We start from the raw sequence: 20648 nt of genomic DNA, 5'->3' as shown, positions 1-20648 counted from the left end.
GGTTGCTAATCATGCAGAACAGGTTTGCCCCACTGAGGCAAGGTAGGGATGCTAAGTTGAAAGAATCTTGGAAGATAATGTGTGTGGACCATCTAGTCAAGAGAAAAAAAAAGGAAGCTTACTGAAGGTTGAGGAGTGGATGTGGTGTACATGGATTTTAGAAAGGCGTTTGATAAAGTTCCCCATGGTAGGCTCATTCAGAAAGTAAGGAGGCATGGGATACAGGGAAACCTGTCTGTCTAGATACAGAATTGGCTGGCCCATTGAAAGAAGAGGGTGGTAAATGGAAAGTATTCAGCCTGGAGCTCGGTGACCATGGTGTTCCACAGGGCTCTGTTCTGGGATCTCTGCTCTGTGTGATTTTTATAAAAACCTTGGATGAGCAAGTGCAAGGGTGGGTTAGTAAATTTGCCAATGACACGAAGGCTGGTGGAGTTGTGGATAGTGTCGAGGGCTGTTGCAGGTTTCAACGAGACATTGACAGGATGCAGAACTGGGCCAATAAGTGGCAGGTGGAGTTCAACCTGGAAGAGTGTGAAATCATTCACTTTAGAAGGTTGAATTTGAATGTAGAATACTGGTTAAAGGCAGGGTTCTTGGTAGTGTGGAAGAACAGAGGGACCTTGGGTTCCATGTTCACAGAACCCTCAAAGTTGCCACCCAGGTTCTTAGGGCTGTTAAGAAGGCATATGGGATGTTGGCTTTTATTGACAGGGGGATTGAGTTTAAGAGCGGAGGTTACACTGCAGCTTTACAGAGTCCTGGTTAGAACCACACTTGGAATACTATGTTCCGTTCTGGTGGCCTCATTTTTGGAAACATGTGGAAGCTTTAGATAGGGTGCAGAGGACAATTACCAGGATGCTGCCTGGACTGGAGGACATGTCTTCTGGAGAAAGGTTGAGGGAGCTAGGACTTTTCTTATTGGAGCAAAGAAGGAGGATGAGAGGTGACTTGATAGAGGTGTACAAGATGTTGAGAGGCATAGATAGAGTGGATCGCCAGAGACTTTTTTTTTCCCATAACGGAAATGTCTAAAATTATGTCCCCTCATGATAAAGGTAATTGGAGGAAGGTTTAGGGGAGATGTCAGAGATAGGTTCTTTATACAGAGAGTGGTGGGTGCGTGGAATGCATTGCCAGCAGTGGTGGTAGACTCAGATACATTAGGGACATTTAAGTGACTTTTGGATGGGCACACGAAACTTAGTACAATGGAAGGGTATGCAGGTTAGTCTGATCTTAGAGTAGGATAAAAGGCTGGTACAACATCAAGGACCAAAGGGCGTGTACTGTGCTGTACTGTTCTATGTTCTTTGTATTACTATTCTATTATTGTATAGCAAAGTTTACTTTGTTTGTTCAAAACCATACAATTTTGTAACTTTACTCTCTTTGCAAGTCCCCTGGGATGTCCTATTTTGTCTACTTTAAACATAAATTTACTGGTTCATAACTAGGTCATAAATTTGGCAATCAGCTCCAAGATTGTAATATTCTGTCAATTTTTGAAGCTAGTGATAACTTCTAGAACTTTTCCCTCCTATTATGTGTTTAATTGTCTGTCATTCACAAATGGATGCGTGGGAGTTGCAAAGCTTTGATCTGATCCATAGTATATGGGGGAATCTCTTGGCTCAGACTACAGCACCCATTTTCAATGTTTAGCATACATATAGCCTGACGTTATAATTTCACCAAAATGGCATTTCATTTTAATGATGCCTTTTCGGCTGCTCCTGTTATATCTATCTACATTTCTCATTGTTTACCAAGAAGGCAGAGTATCATCTGGGTTCAAAGTGAGGGAAATAAGGACCACGAGTTTACAAATCATGATGGAATACAATTTTGTTGCTTCTGATGGCCCACAGCTCATAAGTGATGTTTTGTTTTGAGTGGTTAGGTCTGTTCTGAATCTATGCCATTTCACAAAGTTGTAGTGTTACACAAGATAAAGTTGATGCCTTTTTGTGGGGAGATCTGGTTGAGAGAAGGTTTACAGAGGGAAGCATTTTCAGTTTGCCAACAGGCCTCAATCTCCATAAAGCTTGAATTTTTAATGTCATTATCGTAGTTGGTTGTTCCACGATTTGCAGATGATGCCTACTTAGAGTTTCTGCTATAGATCTTCATGTGACCAAGCAGCCAGATTCTCAACCCACAGATCCAGAACACACAGGACTGAATGTTCGATGAGATACAAGGTCAGGATTTGCTTCTTTTTCTTTCCTTCTCAGCCACCATCCTACCTCAGCGTTATGCTGTTTGGACTCAAAACATGTTGGAAAAGTTGTTGCCATTTTGATTGGCTGCTAGCAAAATTCTCCTAGGCATTTGTGTCATTCTGCTGCATTTCTAGAAAAGCTTCAAAGTGTCCTTGAACCATTTAATTTATTCTCTCCTGGAATACTGGCTATAAAAAAAATTGAAAAGTCATGACCTTGCAGTGAATATGGTTCCTCCAATCCAGAAACCATGAAGACTTTGCCTGTGTGGCCAAATTTCATCCAAATTCCATCTACAAGTTCACTGACAACACTACCATTGTAGGTCAGATATCAAACAATAATGAGATAACGCGCTTGGTGGCACGGTGTAACAATTACAATCCCTACCTCAATGTCAGCAAAACTGAAGAGCTGAGCATCGACTGCAGGAAGCAAGGAGGAAGGCATGCCCCTATCTATATCAATGGAACTCTGGAGGAGATGGTCAAGATCATCAAGTTCCTTGGAATGATAATCACCAACGATCTGACATTCAATTTGGATGCATCGTGGTTTGGGACAGTAACTGTTCTTCCCAAGACCATAAAAAACTAGAGAGGATTGTGAACACAGCTCAATCCATCATGCAAGGCAATCTTCCTTCCAGTTAATCTATCTTTACTTCTCACAGTCTCGGAAAGACAGCGATCAAAGACCTCTCCCACTATGGTTGTAATCTCTTCTGTCAGGCAGAAGACAAAAGCTTACACACATGTACCAACAGGTTGAAGAAGTTTCTTTCCTGCTGTTATTAGACTTCTGAATGGATCTCTCAAATTTCAAATCTAATGTTGCTTTTTGTGCACCTTTTTTGCAGCCATAACTTGGTATTCCTCGCTCTGTTCTCTCACCCTATGATTTTTATATGGTATGATCTGTCAATACTGCACACAAAACAAAAAACTTTTCACAGTACCTAGAAGGACACATGATAATAATAAATCAAATAAAATAAAAACTTGCAGAACTGGCTTCAAAAAGATACTAGCCTTTGTTCCCTTATTGAAATTGGAAGATGTGCCAGAGGTATTATCTCGAGCACTCTTGTGTTGCTGACACAGTCCATATCTCACTGCAATATAGTATGATCTGCATGCTGGTAATTTTGTTGACTTGCAGAGGTCTTTGTTGTTTAACTCAGTACTTTAGTCCGTTGAAGATTGGTGTGGCGCAGCTGACCTGTCGCTCAATCTCCTTGTCATTGTTGGCCTTTTGAGAGGTGGAATATAAATATTTAGATCACTGACCGTCATATTACATGGGTTTACGAAAGTTAGATTTGACAGGAACAAGGCAAAAGTGGGTACTGCAGATGCTGGAGATTAGAGTCAAGATTAGAGTCGTGCTGGAAAAGCGCTGCAGATCAGGCAGCATCCGAGGAGCAGGAAATTCAACGTTTTGGGCAAAAGTCCTTCATCAGGAATGAAGCTGGGAGCCTCGGGGGTGGAGAAATGGGTGGGGTTGGGGAGAAAGTAACTTAGAGTGCAATAGGAGGAGGTGGGGGTAAAGGTGATAGGTTGGAGAGGAGGGTGGAACTGATAGGTGGGAAGGAAGATGGACATTGGGACAGGTCACGAGGATGGTACTGAGCTGGAAGATTGGAACTAAGGTAAGGTGGGGGGAGGGGAAATGAGGAAACTGGTGAAGTCCACACTGATGCCCTGTAGTTGAAGGGTTCCAAGGCGGAAGATAAGGCATTCTTCCTCCAGGTGTCGGGTGGTAAGGGAGTGGTGATGGAGAAGGAGCAGGACCTGCATGTCTTCGACAGAGTGGGAGGGGGAGTTGAAGTGTTCAGCCACATGGCAGTGGGGTTGGTTGGTGTGGGTGTCCCAGAAATGTTCACTGAAGCACTCTGCGAGTAGGCGTCCAGTCTCCCCAGTGTAGAGGGAACTGTATCAGGAGCAACGGACACAGTAAATACAGCCTTAAATATCGATTTTCCTACTCCTCAGATGCTGCCTGTCCTGCTGTGCTTTTCCAGCACTACGCTAGTTTTGACAGTTCAATAGGTTTTACCTTGTACTCTTTACTCACTATCTGCTGCAAGCCCAGACTGGTAACTCTATTCTTCAGGGTTCAGCTAGTCCAGTCAGCAATGGAGTTATCATGGTATACTTGATGTTAAACACAATGTACTCTGGGTGAGACAAGTTTAAAGCCCATGTTATTATCAGCATTTCTTCCAGATGGTGTTAATGAGGGATTAATGATTTATCAAGGGCAGTAGGTGGTAATGGCCTAATGCCATCAAGCTTCAAAGAGTCAGAAGTCCATGTTAAGGAATCTCAAGATCACTCCCCAAAGCCTGTTAACTAGCTACAAGGCACAAGTCTGGAGTGTGATAAAATACTCTCAATTATTGCAGCTTCAACTAGTGTGAGACAAAACATTTGATTGGCACTCATTTAACACAATAAACATTCATTCCTTCCATCAGTAGCATGGAAACACCACCACTTGCCAATTCTCCTTCAAGCAATACATGATTCTGAACTTGGAACTATATGCTGTTTGTCCATCAATGCAAGGTCAAAACCTAGTACTTTTTTAACAGCACTGTAGAAGCCATCGTAGCTTTCAGTACGGAGATCAAAGCAGGTGGCTTTACAGATTGATAATGAGTAAGAGGCTCCTTAGATGATTTCAGAAGATATTAAAGACCTAATCACATTGCTGTGGAACTGAAAGGGTGATTAGGTTTGATTTTCTTCAATAAAAATAAATTAGTGATCTGGATGGATTTTTACAAGGCCTCTGTATCAAGAGCTTAACTACAAAGCTATTGTCCATTGGGATTGCAAATGGGTGAGCAAAGCGGCAATGAATGCTGTTTATGCATGTACGCTGCATCTGAAAGTCAGACTTGATAGATCAGATGTACTTTTCCTGCTACTTTCCATATTTTGTCTTTTGGATGATTATGTTTTGTTTAATACTAAGATGGATAACATGGAAGAGCAAAGTAATGGTAAAATACAATTTACAACAACGTGTTATGGTAACATAATTAATACCACATGCAACATTTGACACTTACAGGTGATCATTCAACTTTTGATTAGGTAGATCCTTGATAAGGATGTGGAATAAAGGTTTTAGTATATTTTGTTCTTATTGTCAGTTTCAACCCATTGAAATCGAGAGCAAATTTTCCAACTGGAAGCTAATTTCTGTACTACGATACTGGGAGAGATGTGTTCTGTATGAGGTCAACTCCCATCAATAAAATGTAAATGCATCTGGATGATTCAAATGCAATAAGGCTTTGATAAAACGGTCATTATACTGGTCGAATTACTAAAACACAGGAGGAGTACACTTAAACATGTTCATTCCCAGAAGGGAAAAAATAACAACTTCAATATTGATTATTTTTTAAATTGGATTTCTTGAATTTATTTCTTTTTCAGCAGACTTATGTAAAACATTGGCAACAATAAGACACACTACACTGTGGATTTAGCCATAGTAGCATTTTAACAAGTATAGAATGACTTAAAGCTGAAAAATGCCCTCCTCTGGTTCTGTTGTTTTCCGGTTTAATTTTACAATCATTATCTTGGCAGACCTTGAACAGCTAGAATCAGGGCATAGCTGCACAATCTTAATCTCAAAATAAGAGCATACTCTGCAAATATGTTCAACACTTTTATTTAGGTTCCGAAATAAAGGAACTGTAACCAAAAATCAAATCACAACTCAGCTGAAATGTCATTGCTTTATTTAAAGAAAACAGGAAATGGCTATTTAGACTCTTGTGTCTGTTCCACAATTCAATCATTGCAGATATGTACCTCAACTTCATGAACGTGTCTTTGCTCTGTCTCTCTCAATAACATTTGTAAAAATCATAGCAAGCTCAATTCTGAAAAAATACAATTGGACCCCAAATTCCAGAGTCTTACAAGGGGAGGTGTTTCAGATTTCCATGACCCTTTGTAAGAGGTGTTGTTTCCTGACTTCGGTTAAGTAGTCTCACTCTAATTTGATGATTGTGTCCTCATTGTTCTGGACTCCAGTTCCTTACCAGAGGAAACTGTTTGTATCTATTTTACAAAATTCTTTAATCATTATACACATTTCAATTAGACCATCCTTCGAGTTTCCAAATTCAAGGAAATACAAATCAACCTGTGCCTATACAATCTGGTATGATTTTGCACTGCACCCCTGCAAAGGTCATTCTGGTATAATGCATGTTTCATTAATGTGAATTTGCTGTAATATGATTGATGAATTAGGGACAATGGTTCTAAAGCGCAAGCTTTTAAAACGTGTATTGGCTCTAACGCGATTACATTGTCAACACTAAGTGCTGTTTCTAAAGCACGATTCTTCTATAATTCGGGATTGCATAAGAATGCAACCATTGCATTATAGAATACCCAAAATTAAATTCAGCATCCTAGGCAAGGCTACATTTGACTAAACCATCAGTTCCTCACTTCTGAACTACAAACCCAGAACTGAAGGGTGACATTTCAATACCTCGAGAATTAAATCCTGAAGAAAAGGTCGTTCCTCCTTGCTGTGGTTACTTTTAAGATCATAAGACAATGGAGCAGACATTAGGCCATTCAGCCTCCTCCGCCATTCTATCATGGATGCTGAGTTTCTTAACCCTGTTCTCCCGCTATCCGTAACCCTTGATCCCCTTGACAATCAAGGACCTATCTTAAATATACTCAATGATCCGGCCTCCACAGGAATCTGTAGCAGTGAATTCTATAGATTCACCACTCTCGAAGAAGTTTATTCCTTTACTCTAGGGCTGTGCCCTCACATCCTCATCTCTCCTACCAATGGGAACATCTTCCCAACATCCACTCTATCCAGGCCATTCAGTATCCTGTAAGTTCCAATTAGATGTCCCTCTCATCCTTCTAAACTCCATTAAGTATAGGCCCAGGGTCCTCAAACATTCCTCATAGGTGCAGCTTTTCATCCCTGGAACCATTCTCATGAATCTCCTCTGAATGCGCTCCAGGGCCAGAACAACCTTCCTGGGATATGTTTGTTTAATTATATTACTGAACCACCTTCTAGTGAACTTGTCTCCTTTCTTACAATTTTGTCACCTATTTCCATGTCAAACTTGCTTTTGATAATTTAATATCAGTGAAGGTGGGGAGGCAAATACAAATGATTCCCATTTCCAGAACTCAAGTCACATTCCAAAGGCTAAATTCAAATAAAGTTTGGCTAAATGCAGACTCGAAGTTCCCTCCAGAGTATCCTAATAATGCACTACCCCACTCAAAGCCAAAGGAAAATTACCATAATTTTGTGCTATTTGCTAGTTCTTACATCCATCCTCAGATCATTTTAAAGACTGAAAGCTGCAGATCCAAGTTCAGCAGAAATTGCACTGAATGCTAAAGAAAAAGTTCCAAATAAAACCCTTTGTTCACTCTGCCTCCACCTGATTTTAATTTTACTCTCCTGGTGTTGATGCTCTACTCAAATTTTCTTGCTATCTTTTCTCAATTAAATTTACCACTGGGGCCACCTATTCCTTTCTCCCTTATATCTTTACTTACCTTCTTCTCAAATACAGCCATACAATTCTCTTCAACCACTCAACAACGATCATGACTCACTGGGTAGCATGCTGGAAATCAAGCCCAACTATTCCCAGCATCATCACAAATGTGAATAAAAATTAGTCAATCTAACCAAATTCCCCAATTTTCCTGACCAATAAACATGATTTAAAATACTGTACTTAACGAGAAAGTGGCTGCTCATTGTGAATTATCTTTAACCAATGGAATTGTTAATTTAAGTTTATAACTTAAAATCCAGCTTCTCCTTAACTCTCCCCTTCAGAAACACACAAAGATGATCAGGCATAGATATGAAGAACAGAGGCAAAAAAAAAAATCAGGGGAACATTCTGATAGCACAAGACCAGACCACTGGAGTTGATGAGTTATTTCCTTTCATTCCTTATGATTCTTTAATGTTCCTGCACAATATTTTTTGCACACCAATGTTCATTCTTTTAAATCTCTCTATCAAGTCATCTCTCAGACTTCTTTTTTCAAGAGATAAATAGGCTCAACAAGTCAATCCTCTCCCAATTATGTGAATACACATTTCTGGCATTGTTCTGAAACTCTTCACAACATTTTCTCCAATGACGGAGTGCATTCTAATCAAGATTCCATTCCAATTTAGCACATACTTCAGCTCTCAATACTTGAGCTGTGTCAGCAACATTCTGTAACTATCCTTCTAAAATCTCCAACTCATCACCTTTAATGTGCATATCTTTAACTAGTTTCCTTGCAAATTCCCTTACTTCTCTTCTAATGTTTCTGTATTCATCGCTTTTGCCAAGAACTTTGGGATATTTTCTTTGTTTAAGAGGCATATAATTACTGTTTTAAAATAATACTACATCTGAAAGATAACATCATCTTTTCTTGCACAAGGTATAACATGAAGTGGCAAGTGTTAGCACACATATGGAAGAGCTTACTTGCATGGCAGAATCCTAACCACATCTTTAGATTTGTATCCCTCTATGCAGACCGCACAGTGGTCAAACTCTGGGTCAGTTTCCTAAAAGACACAAAAATGTACAACGGAGTTAATAATTACTTGCAGTTAATAAGTTTTTGCTTTCTTCTTTTAATAAAAGGAGTTCTAATCAAAACTGCTCTTATCAGATACTGTTTAAATTATACATTGACACAGAAGGATGAAGTATATTAATAATTCCAATATTGAAGGTAAAGTCTTTCAAGTATAGAAATCACAGTTTAAGTTGCCACCTATGAGAAAGGAACATGCTAGATCACAAATCCTTCAACTGTGGATGCACCTAGATCACACGACCTGCAACTGTTCACTGTAACAGTTACCATTATTTTAATACTTGTAGTTCTCTATACAGTTCAGTAGCACAGCCTCCACCACTTCCTCTGGCAACTCATTTCATACACCCATCTGTGTGATAAAGTTACCCTTTAGGTCACTTTTAAAGCTGTCCCTTCACACCTTAAACCTATGCCCTGTAGTTTTGGATTTCCCTACCCTGGGAAAAAGGCCTTGGCTATTCACCCAATCCATGCCCGGCATGACTTTGTGAACCTCTAGAAGATCACCCTTCAGCCTCCACGCTCCAGGGAAAACAGCCCCACCCTTTTCAACCTCTTCCATAACAAGGAGAAAGTAAGGACTGCAGATGCTGGAGATCAGAGCTGAAAATGCGTTGCTGGGAAAGCGCAGCAGGTCAGGCAGCATCCAAGGAGCAGGAGAATCAATGTTTCGGGCATGAGCCCTTCTTCAGGAATCAGCCCTCATTCCTGAAGAAGGGCTCATGCCCGAAACGTCGACTCCCCTGCTCCTTGGATGCTGCCTGATCTGCTGCGCTTTTCCAGCAACACATTTTCAGCTCTTCCTATAACAAACCCTTCAACATGGGCAACATCCTTGTAAATTTTTTCTGAACCTTTTCAAGTTTCACAATATCCTTAGTATAACGGGATTCTATTAACCAAAATTGTATTTAGGCTGTTAAGTAACAGGTGTAACTTTTTGCAAGTTCAACTGGCCATTAATGTTAAAATGCAGAACCATTACAAGGTTGAGATTGGAAGTGCTCTACTTATGGTGTGGATTATAAACAGAGTGGGTTCCCAGTATCCCTGTAAGATTGTCTCTGCTTAGTCAGCTCTCATTGCTTTTATTTTTTTTGGGTGATCACCCTGTAATAGAATGGTACGCGGCAGGAATTCAATCTCAAAAGCAGGTCCTGCCACAAAGCTGTCAGCAGTCAAGGTTAGTAGTTCCAGGAGTGCGACCATTGTTGGTGCTAGAGGTAGGCCAAAGAGGTTGCTTTCATCAATTGATTTGAACACCTATGTACATCTGAAATCTTGCTGTGGCCAGGCTCATCCCTGAAAGGAGAAAGTGAGGACTGCAGATGCTGGAGTTCAGAGTCGAAAAAAGTGTGGCACTGGAAAGACACAGCAGGTCAGGTAGCATCTGTGCAGCAGAAGAATCAATGTTTTGGGCATAAGCAGGAATCACCAATCACATTCCTAATGAAGGGCTTATGCCCAAAATGTAGATTCTCCTGGCCTGCTGTGCTTTTCCAGCGCCACACTTTGACACTGATCCCTGAAAGGGGGTGATTTGTGACTGAACAGAGCAGAGGGTGAACATGCAGGGGTAAAGCTTTGATGAGGGGCATCCAAAGGGCACAGGATAGACAGCAAGAAGCACCGTTTACCCCTTAACTGGCTAGCAGTCCAAAGTAAAACAGCTAGTCTGCATATGGAGCTTCAGCAACTCCTACAATCAATCAAATCAGAGCATAAGTCACCCACTTAAGGGTTTTGATGCTCATAAAATGGTGGCTCTGGAGGAGCTGCTGGCACCAAGGCACCCTGATTTACAGGTGCACATCCCTGCTTTCCTTTTTATGGATGGCCTATAAAATTCACGTTATGTTTACTCTACACAAATTGCTGGAAATTGACACATTAATATGGACATGCACATTAAGCTCACCACTAGTTTGGCAGCAAATTTTAGTACATATTAATCCACTGAGAATTGTTAAAATATGACAGATGCATTATTCATTTTCTTTATTTAAAGAAAGGTAGTGTTCATTACACATTTCACAAAAGTACCATAAGTCAAGGTTTGAGCCAAACTTGCAACATGATGCCAACCAATCAGCTACCTTTAACATGTCAGCTACAATTAAATTATTGGTCATTATTTGAACTTGAAAAGCCATTTATAAATTATAAGATGACTAGATAAAGAAAAGCAATGGTACAATCAATATCTAAAGCATTTTTCAATTCAATTCATTCTCTGTATATAGGAGTCAGTAAAAAGGCTATGGTGGATTGCCACTTGAATGAATGCATGTATGGTTTTTGCTGTTGGAGGCAGTGTGGAGAAGCGACTATTGGCCCAAAATTAGACATTCTAATTAGACCCACAGCCAGAGAAATGGGGCTGGACAGAAAATTGAATAAACCAAATTAAACAGCAACCATCAGCTACAGAGAACAGTGGAAACCAAGCTCAAAAAGAGATCAGGATGATTTTCTGGGAGGTGGGGAACCAGTCATAACTGGCCACAGGGTTTTACGTTGCAGAAGCATCAGACTTTCTGGCATCTACATTTTCAGATACTGCCACAGAAAGTTACTTTACACATCCTTGGCATGGAAACTATGAAGGGTGTTGGCACAACTTTACTGGACACTTTGAATCTTGCTCATGACCTTTGTGGTGGAAGACTTTACAGCAACCCAAGACACCCAGGAGGAGATCTGCCCTGACCTGCCAGACTCACCTTTGTGGAAGAGAGCCAGCCTTACAGCAGACAGGAAGGGCTCAGCATGGATCATTGCAGGTAACATCATCTCTCAGATAGACTGAGCTAGAGAGAATAAATATTGTAGGAATTTGGGAAATACTCATGTTTTAATAAGGAATACTTTGCTAATAAAGTTGAATTGAACCACAAACTAAATTCTGTGTTCCTTTGTCTTGCTCACTGATAAGAGTACTTGGATCAAGTGTTTTTAACAAAATAAACTGACTATGGTGTCCCAAGCACGGACAACAACAACAAGAGTCAATCATAGTACCAAAAGTACTACGGCAGTGGATTTTAGCAGGAGAGTCAAAAAATAATAATTAAGATTAGGTTTCCTGCAAATTCTAATATATAGGAGAAGTTGAATATTTAGTCCCCTCAAGTCTGCTGCACCATTCCACATTCCCATCTACCCTCAAAAACCCTCTATTCCCTGGCCAAACAAAAATCTATCCATCTCTATCTTTAAAATATTCAATGACACCATCCACACCTGCTTTTTGAGGTGAAGCATTCTGAAGTTGCCCGGAGAAAATAACTCTCACCCCTAACCTGAAAGAATGAACCTTAATCTTAAAAGCATGCCCCTTAGTTCTGATGAGACCCACAAGAGGAAACATCCTTTGACAAATATCTTGTCAAGATTATGCAAGATCTGATCAACTTCAATCAAATCATCCTCACTTTTCTAAACTTTAGTGGAAATAAACCCAGCTTGTCCAATCTATACTCATTAGATAACTCATTCAGTCCGGAACTCTAAGATGACCTTTCATAAATGTTTCCAATGAACAAGGCTATTCACTTAAGAGGCACACTATAAATAGGATCATAGGATTAACTGCATAATTCTGTTCATTTTTCAAAAGTGCAGAGGGAAAAGATCTCAAGGATATTATAGCTCAGGCTAAAAATAACAAAGCAAATTTCTGTTTTTTTTCCAAGAATGCAACAGAAGAATTTTTGTGGCATAGTAGTACTGTTCCTACCTCTAAGCCACAAAGTCCGGACCTGAATCCCACATGCCTAGGGGTGTGTTAAAATAAGTACAAACAGATTAATTAAAAATATATACAACTAGCAGATAAAACAAGCAATAAATTCTTAATTATTGATGTGTACTTTAAATGGATTTCGAGATGGCATTGGAGATATTTCACATCTTTTGGTGATCTTACAGCAACTAAAATAGATAGATTTAAAGGCATATAATTTTAATTTCTAACACATAGGGTGGAATCTTCACGCTTCGCCACATTAAATTTCATCTACCACATATCGACCCATTCCGATAACTTGCCTGTATCCTTTGGAGTTCCACATTACATAAGAATTGTAAACTGTGAGAAAGATTAAGTTTGTCTCATCCATAAACTTTAAAAATTGTGTCCTGTACACAGAGATCTATATTATTTACATGTCAGGAAAAGCAAAGGTCCCAACTAACCCCTAGGAATCTTCTTTCCAAACTTTCCTCTAGCTTGAAAACTATTCATGAAATACTAATCTTTACTTTCTGTCTCTATTCAATTTGAAATCTAGGTTGCTACTGACCATTTCATTTCATGAACCATAACTTTGTTCATTGGTCTGTGGCACAGCACTATATCAAATGGCCTTTGGAGATCACTCTTTCTACTGCATTGTAGTCATTCGCCCTCCTGTAGCATTGTCAAAATAATTCAGTGATTTAGGTAAACAGGACTTTCCCTTATGAAATTGAAGATGGCATTCTTTAAGTAATCTGCATTAATCCTTGTGACTTAATTTTGACAAGAGCTATTGTTCTCTGAGACTTGGCAATTTCCTGTCTTTGTAATTTCATCCAATTTTTACAACACCAAACTGCTACCTCAGCCCAGGAGATTTAATCTAATTCCAGCCTCTGATGCATACTTGAATTTACTTGCCCCTCCACTGGTGCCTATGCTTTTAGGCCGATAAAACCCAAATTTGAATTCCCTCTGACCCTCAATCTCCTCCTCTAAAGCATTTAGAACTTCTCTTTGAGCAAGCTTTTGGTGATTTGCCCAAAGCGCTCCTTACATGGCTTGAAATCATTCCGTTCAATTTAGCCTCTGCAAACATTTTGTGCTGTTCTCAAAAATTAAGTGCTGTATAAATGTATGCTATGGAGCTGTCATATAAAACAGTAGTTAGGCCACACTTAGAGTATAATTCTAGTTAGCACAATAGAGTATGGCTGCAATTTTACTACAGAGTATAAAAGAAGGTTTGATAAGCTAGCTTGGGCTGTTTCTTTAATGTAGAGGAGGGCGATAGGACATTTAGTTGAATTATGTAAAATAACAAAAAAGGTCTAGAGCAAGTGGGAAGGGCCTTTGCTAGTGTCAAAACATGAAAAAAATTTCCAATAGTGGAAAAGTTGGATTAGACTTTAAAGTCTTTTTTAGGCCGATAAAGAAAGTGGATTGAATGACCTCCTAGGATGAAAATACAATTGTTAGCTGTGCCAGAGTGAAGAAGAAACAGTCACATATCCTAACTTGGACCAGGATGATCTCAACTCATGGGTACTTTTGAAACAGAATGCAACATGGGCAGAAGTTAGCATAGGTTTATGGTATTGATATATATGGAGATCCCAGAACAGAGCAAGTTGGAGGTCAATAAATTAAGAGAACAGCATTATAACAGCAAATTTGGTGATAGATATTGGGATGGTAGAAAAACAGATGGAGAAAGGGGCTGCCAACTCCATTCCTCAGCATACATTTCTCTGTCATCACTCCCATTTTGAATGCAAAATGGTGCCTAATTAACATGTGCTCTAGCTCTCACAACTTCCCTCAACTGAACATGAACTCAACTATAAGATGGACACTCACCATCACTATTCAAATTGATCCTCCAGTCCTTTCAGCCTAGTTGGTCATTCAATTCTACTGGCTACTGCTATGTTTGTAGACATGAGAAAGATGTTCTACCTCTATTTACTGAGGGCTACAGCGAGTGGCACACATGGTGAAAGCCTTGGTCTTCATTTCAAGGGCTCTGTTCACACCATTCACTTCCAAACATAGGTGCTATGAACTGTATTCCTCTTAGCCAACAGAATGACATGACATGTTTTCCATGTACTGCAGTTTATGGGCATCAGAAATAAAATCAGAAAATATTGGAAAATTCCTCGATAGGTTAGGCAGCAGGTTATGTAATTGGGGCAGAAGCTATTAACTGCAGTCAAACTCTCAAAAATTTCAGATTTGAATGGATACTTTTGGAGGACTCCAGATACTGAGGAACAGTGCAACAGGATCTTCAATTTACTAGGCAATTCTCTCAGAGTCTATAACATGGATTCAACTGGATCCCAGCATGTAAGCTCCATCCCTGCTCCAAAAATGTCTTTCTGACTACTGGAAAATCTGGGATACTACCTAGAAGTAGCTTTGTTCTGCTTGTCATGCACATGAATTGACATTTTATTCACGAAGTAGTGATGGACATTGAAATCAATTAAATATGCTGCTACAAAACGATGCATATGATATGTAGGTGGAGTCTCATTTTCATAACATGATGATTTGAAATCATTTCTTTAGTTTGCCTTAATATGAAATACAAAAACTGGGTTTGTTCACTTCAAATAGGACAAAAACAGGCTATTTGACCCAATAGATCCAGGTTTGTACTTACTTGGAACAAGTTCCCATCTTTCCTCATCTAAAGGTGTAATAATCCTTCCCATCTACCTAATATGCTGTTTAACTTATCTGTAAATGCATCCATACTATTTGGTTCATTCATTTTATACGATAGTGAGTTCTAGCGTATAAACCATTTTCTGTTCAGATCCCCTGTCAGTGTATAGACTCCTGTGCATCTGCAACCAGTTTAAATGGGCCTCGGGGGCCAAGGTAAATCAAGGCAAGAGCGAGGCCATGCTCTTTGGAAACCGGGGTGGCCAAACTTTTCTCCCCTTCACTGTCAGGACAGACCATCTGAAGGTGCTGAGTATTTGATTTGGAGGGGCTGGGGCTTGTGTCAAGTCCTGAGAGAGCATGCTACTAAGATCAGGCAAAAATTGGGCAAATGGGAGCACCATTGCTCTCCATGGCAGGAAAAAAAACCTGGTCATCAGATGTGAGTACTTTCAGTGTTGTCATATGTGGCACAGGTCTGGCCTATTCCCCAAACCTAGTCATGTGGAAATTGAAGCTGGACTGCATCCGAAGCGACACCATATACAAAAGGTCTGGACAAAAGGGGGCCAAAAAAGACCACACCCAATGCTACCCTCACACTGATGGCCACCTTTGTGTGTGGCTGCACCGAGCTGTGTATGGATCCTCGATATGCAAACACCAAGTGTCACTATTTACTGAGGTTCTATCTGTCCCTGGTGTTGTGAAAGATGGGTTTGGCCTTGCTGCCACAGAACACTCCAAGTAGTTGGGCCACTCAATATCACCTGTCCTTCAAAGAGAAATTTGTGAAGGAAAACACCTTTGACCACATGTCCATCAGGAAGTGGTCAGCACAGTTTCCTTGAGACCCTTTGCAAAAGGAGAGGGCAGATCCTGTTGAGCAGCTTCCTGTGCAGACTGTCAAAGTTATTTGGCAAAATGCCGAATCACCAGAATTTTTAAACAAGCACCAGGACATTGCTTGGTTGGTGGTGAGAAGGGCTCTGCCTATGAGATCCTTTATCATGCCCAGACACTCTGAGCCACTGCATCGAGGGAAGACACAGTCGCACACCTTCTGGAACATGCCTCTGCAAAATAAATCTGAAGAGGAAAGCAGTGGTGTATGTCGAGGTTCACCCCAAGTAGCTCCGTGATACAGGACGGTGTGCTCTACAGTCTGTTCCCCAGGATGCACACCGAGACAATCAACTGTGTCTGGAGGATCATCAACTGTGTGGAAGATGCTCTTTGGTCTGCCCAAAATTTGCTGCTTTTCCAATTGAAGGAGTTGACCCCAGCGGAGTCTTGCAGAAACGCACATTCTAAAGGTCCAGAACTATATGCTGATGGATGCTCTGAAGCTTGGGGCAGCTGCCACCAAGGCACAGTAGGAAAGACTACTGTGTAAGATCCTCGTGCTGAAGAATAACGGGGGTCCATTCAGTAATTGGGCCCTGCTGACACCTCAGCTAAATGCCAAGAAGTTGACTGTAAATACAGAGAATGGTGAACATTAAAGACAATTTGTTCTCCGTGAGAGTGTGGATCTGAATGGTTCCATTAACTGTACATGTACCAAAGATTTATTTCTATGAATAAAGTATATTTTTGCAATTAAAAAATATGATAGTGAGTTCTACATAGTCTTTGGATGAAGATATTCCTTGGGAATTGAATTTCTTGGTGAGTATCTTAAATTAATAGTGTCTAGTTATCCTCTTCCCCACAACTTTAAACACATCAATTTGGTGCAGGCGTGGGCCATTTGGCCCTTCCAGCAAACTCTGCCATTCATCAAGGTGCATGTTCCAAATTCCACATTCCCACCCACCCTTGATGACCTTTGATTCCTTTGCTTAACCAGAATCACGTTACCTTCACCTTAAAAATATTCAAGTACCCTACCTCAAAAAGGATCAAAAGTCACAAACTCCTCAAAAACATTTCTCCTCATCTTACCCCTAATTTTTAACAGCATAACCTCATCTGGATTCATCTGCAAGAGGAAACATGCTTTCTACACGCATCTTGTCAAGGCCATTCAGGATCTTGTATACTTCAATCAAATTACACCTTACTCCTTAAATCTCCATTGGAAACAAGTTCAGCCTGTCCAACTTATCCCCAGAAGAAGTCACGCTCATTCTAGGTATCAATCTATTAAACATCCTCTGATCCATCTTCAACGCATGTACACCCTTCCCTAAATAAGGAGACTGAATCAAGATATGGTCTCATCAATGCCCTGTATGTATAAAGCACAACATCCTAGCTTTTATGTTCAAGTTCTCTCATAATAAAGGATAGTATTATATAAATCTATATTGCACCTGCATACTCAGCTTTTGACTTATGCAGAATACCGAGTTTCTTCTGTCAATGAAATTTTGACATTGTTGTCAACTTAAACAATATTTTGAATTTTTTTCCTTCCATCATGAACAATTTCATATTTTCCCACAGTATTTTATGTCTGCCAGATTTTTGCTAATTTGCATGACCTATCAGCCTGCATCTTTGTTAGGTCACCATCTCAAATGACTTCCCTTCCAATCTTTATATCTGCAAATTTAGTTATGATGAGCAATTGTTTTATCCACATCATTACCACAAGAGACTGTAAGAAAAATTGAAGACTAAGTGCAACCCCAGGTGTCACATCCTATGAATCTGAAAATGACCCATTTGTGCATACTATATTCTGCCAGCCAGGCAGTTGATCTTCTATCCATGTCACTGTGCTATATCCTACACTATGAACTCCTTCTTTGCACAATAACATTTTATGTGGCACCTTGACAAATGCCTTTGGAAACCTAAGTGCAGGATATCAACTAGCTTTCCTTTATCTGTAGGATGTTACTTCTTCAAATTACAATAAATTGTTTAAATATTACCTCCCTTACAGAAAATCCATGCTCTCTTCACAAATACCTTAAGTTTTTTTTCCAATTGCCCAGTTATAATTCCTTTAGATCAATTATAATACCTTCCCCATGACAGATGTTAAGGTAATTGGGATATAGTTTCCAGTTTATTGGTCCTCCTTCTTGCATAAAGCAGTTATATTTGCTACATTATGGTAATGGAACCTTCCCAGAATCGAATGATTTTTGCAAGATTAGTAGCAACACATTCACTACCTCATTAGCTACTGCTTTTAAGAGTCTGGGATGAACTTCACTTAGACACAGATTTAAAAAGGTGTCATTCCAGTTTGCTTCGTATTGGAACCTAATGAACATAATTTCATCCAGAACCTCTCTTCTCTCAACCTCCTAATTTATAGGTATTACTGGGATGTTTTTGGTATCCTCTATAATGAAGACAGAAGCAAAATACTATTCATTACTTCCATAATTTCTTTACTATCTACAATTAACTTCCCATTCTCACAATCTAGAGAAGAAACACTCCACTTACTGTTTCCCTTCTTAGATACCTTTATAAAATTTTGCTTCTGTAGGAAATTCTTACAGATCTCTGCCACAATGCTAATTTAAGACCATGACTATTTATCCATTCCACAATGAGATGGATCCATCCCAGTTCATGTGATGCTAATTCCATTGGTACATCACCTTCCTGTCTTACAACTAGCACCAGTACTCCATAAAAAAGGAACATCCCTTTCCTCTTTTTCTTTTCGTAGTTATTCCCACCAGAAGAAGATCTATGACATTGACTTTCCACTGACTAACGATGGATTTATACTTTGTGAGATCCCACATTCTTGACAGGCAACTATCCACTTGCCTTCCTAAAATCATGACAGTTCCCTGGATGTGTCAAACAGCTCGCTTACCCACTGTTTTAATTATTGTCATTCTAACTTGCTCAGATAGGAGAAAGTGAGAACTGCAGATGCTGGAGATTAGAGTGTGTAGTGCTGGAAAAGCCCGAAACATCAATTCTTCTGCTCCTCAGATGCTGCCTGACCTGCTGTGCTTTTCCAGCACTACGCTCTAACTTGCTCAGATAGTCTGCCTCAGCTATTCCAGTTTCATCCACTTAGAACAGTATAACACAGGGAGAGGCTTTCAGCCCATGTCTGTGCTGACCATGATACCACTCTAAACTAATCCCACCTGCCTGCACATGGTCTGTATACCTCTGTTCCCTGCCTGTTCATGAGTCTGTATAAATGGCTCTTAAATGTTGCTACCATACCTGCTTATATCACCTCTCCTGGTAAAGTATTCCAGACACATACCAATCTCTCGATTAAAAACAATACTTGCCTCACACATCATCTTTAAAAGTCTGCCCTCTCAATTTAAACCAATGCAGAGTATGGAGTGGCGTCTAATACAATAGTAATTGGAGAGGAGTGCCTTGAAATTCTAATGACACTGAATTCTTACAGTATCTTTTTTCTGGGGGAGGGGTGTGATATTGCTGAGAAATATGTGGAATTTATCATCATTTGTTGCTATTTCATGTGGACTGTGGGATGGTCCACCATGCTTATCTGTTACCCAAATTTGCCTCATGTTAATTTCAGGGATGTTTGAACAAATATGCAACTTGTTGTTGGTTGGTTCGCCGAGCCAGTTGATTTTCCTGTAAATGTTACATCACCTGACTGGGTGGCATCCTCAGTGCCGTGTAGCTTCTGGATGAAGCACTATTCTTGTGATCTGCCCAGAATTTATACAATCCTGTCTGTCAAGGCAGGTGGTTTTTTTTTCACAGCTTAAAAATACGGGGTAGACCATTTAGGACAGAGAGGAGGAGAAACTTCTTCACTCAGAGAGTGGTGGCTGTGTAGAATAGCTCTGCGCCAGAGGGCAGTGGAGGCCCAGTCTCTGGATTCATTTAAGAAAGAGTTGGATAGAGCTCTCAAGGATAGTGGAATCAAGGGTTATGGAGATAAGGCAGGAACAGGATACTGATTAAGGATGATCAGCCATGATCATATTGAATGGTGGTGCAGGCTTGGAGGGCAGAATGGCCTACTCGTGCACCTATTGTCTATTTTTGGTATGTGTGCTGCAATAGTCTGTAGATGGAGTCTATTTCAGCAGGTTTGTTTACGGAACCAGTGGATGAATATCAAGCCTCCAGGAATTCCTGAGCTGGTCTCTGTTTTGCGTGTCCCAGTATCATAACACTGTCCCTGTTGAATTGGTGTTCTTCATTGTGTGTGTGTTAACGTGAGGGAGAACTGGTTGTGCCGTTTTGTTGCAAGCTGATGCTCGTGTATTCTGGTGGTGAGTTTCCTGCCCGTTTGTCCTATGTAATGTTTCTCGTAGCTGCAGCATGGTATTTTGTACACTCCGACAATGAAGGACACCAATTCAACGGGGACAATGTAACAAAACTGAAACATGCAAAACAAAAGACAAGCTTGGGAATTCCCAGAGGTAT

General features: G+C 40.1%; 1 protein-coding gene across 5 annotated transcripts in view; it reads right to left on the bottom strand.

The window, feature by feature from the left end:
- Positions 1-20648, bottom strand: part of rnf130 (ring finger protein 130) — a 153091-nt gene that overhangs the window by 47425 nt on the left and 85018 nt on the right. For all 5 annotated transcript variants that reach the window (XM_060837391.1, XM_060837388.1, XM_060837390.1 and 2 more), the window contains exon 4: positions 8755-8837. In XM_060837391.1, the coding sequence (XP_060693374.1) occupies positions 8755-8837 (83 nt within the window). The remainder of the gene's footprint in view (positions 1-8754; positions 8838-20648) is intronic.

The sequence above is a fragment of the Hemiscyllium ocellatum genome, chromosome 16, assembly GCF_020745735.1.
Source record: "Hemiscyllium ocellatum isolate sHemOce1 chromosome 16, sHemOce1.pat.X.cur, whole genome shotgun sequence".
Classification (NCBI taxonomy): domain Eukaryota; kingdom Metazoa; phylum Chordata; class Chondrichthyes; order Orectolobiformes; family Hemiscylliidae; genus Hemiscyllium; species Hemiscyllium ocellatum.
The sequence above is the reverse complement of the archived record's forward strand: the minus strand, read 5'-3'. Positions and strand labels throughout refer to the sequence as shown.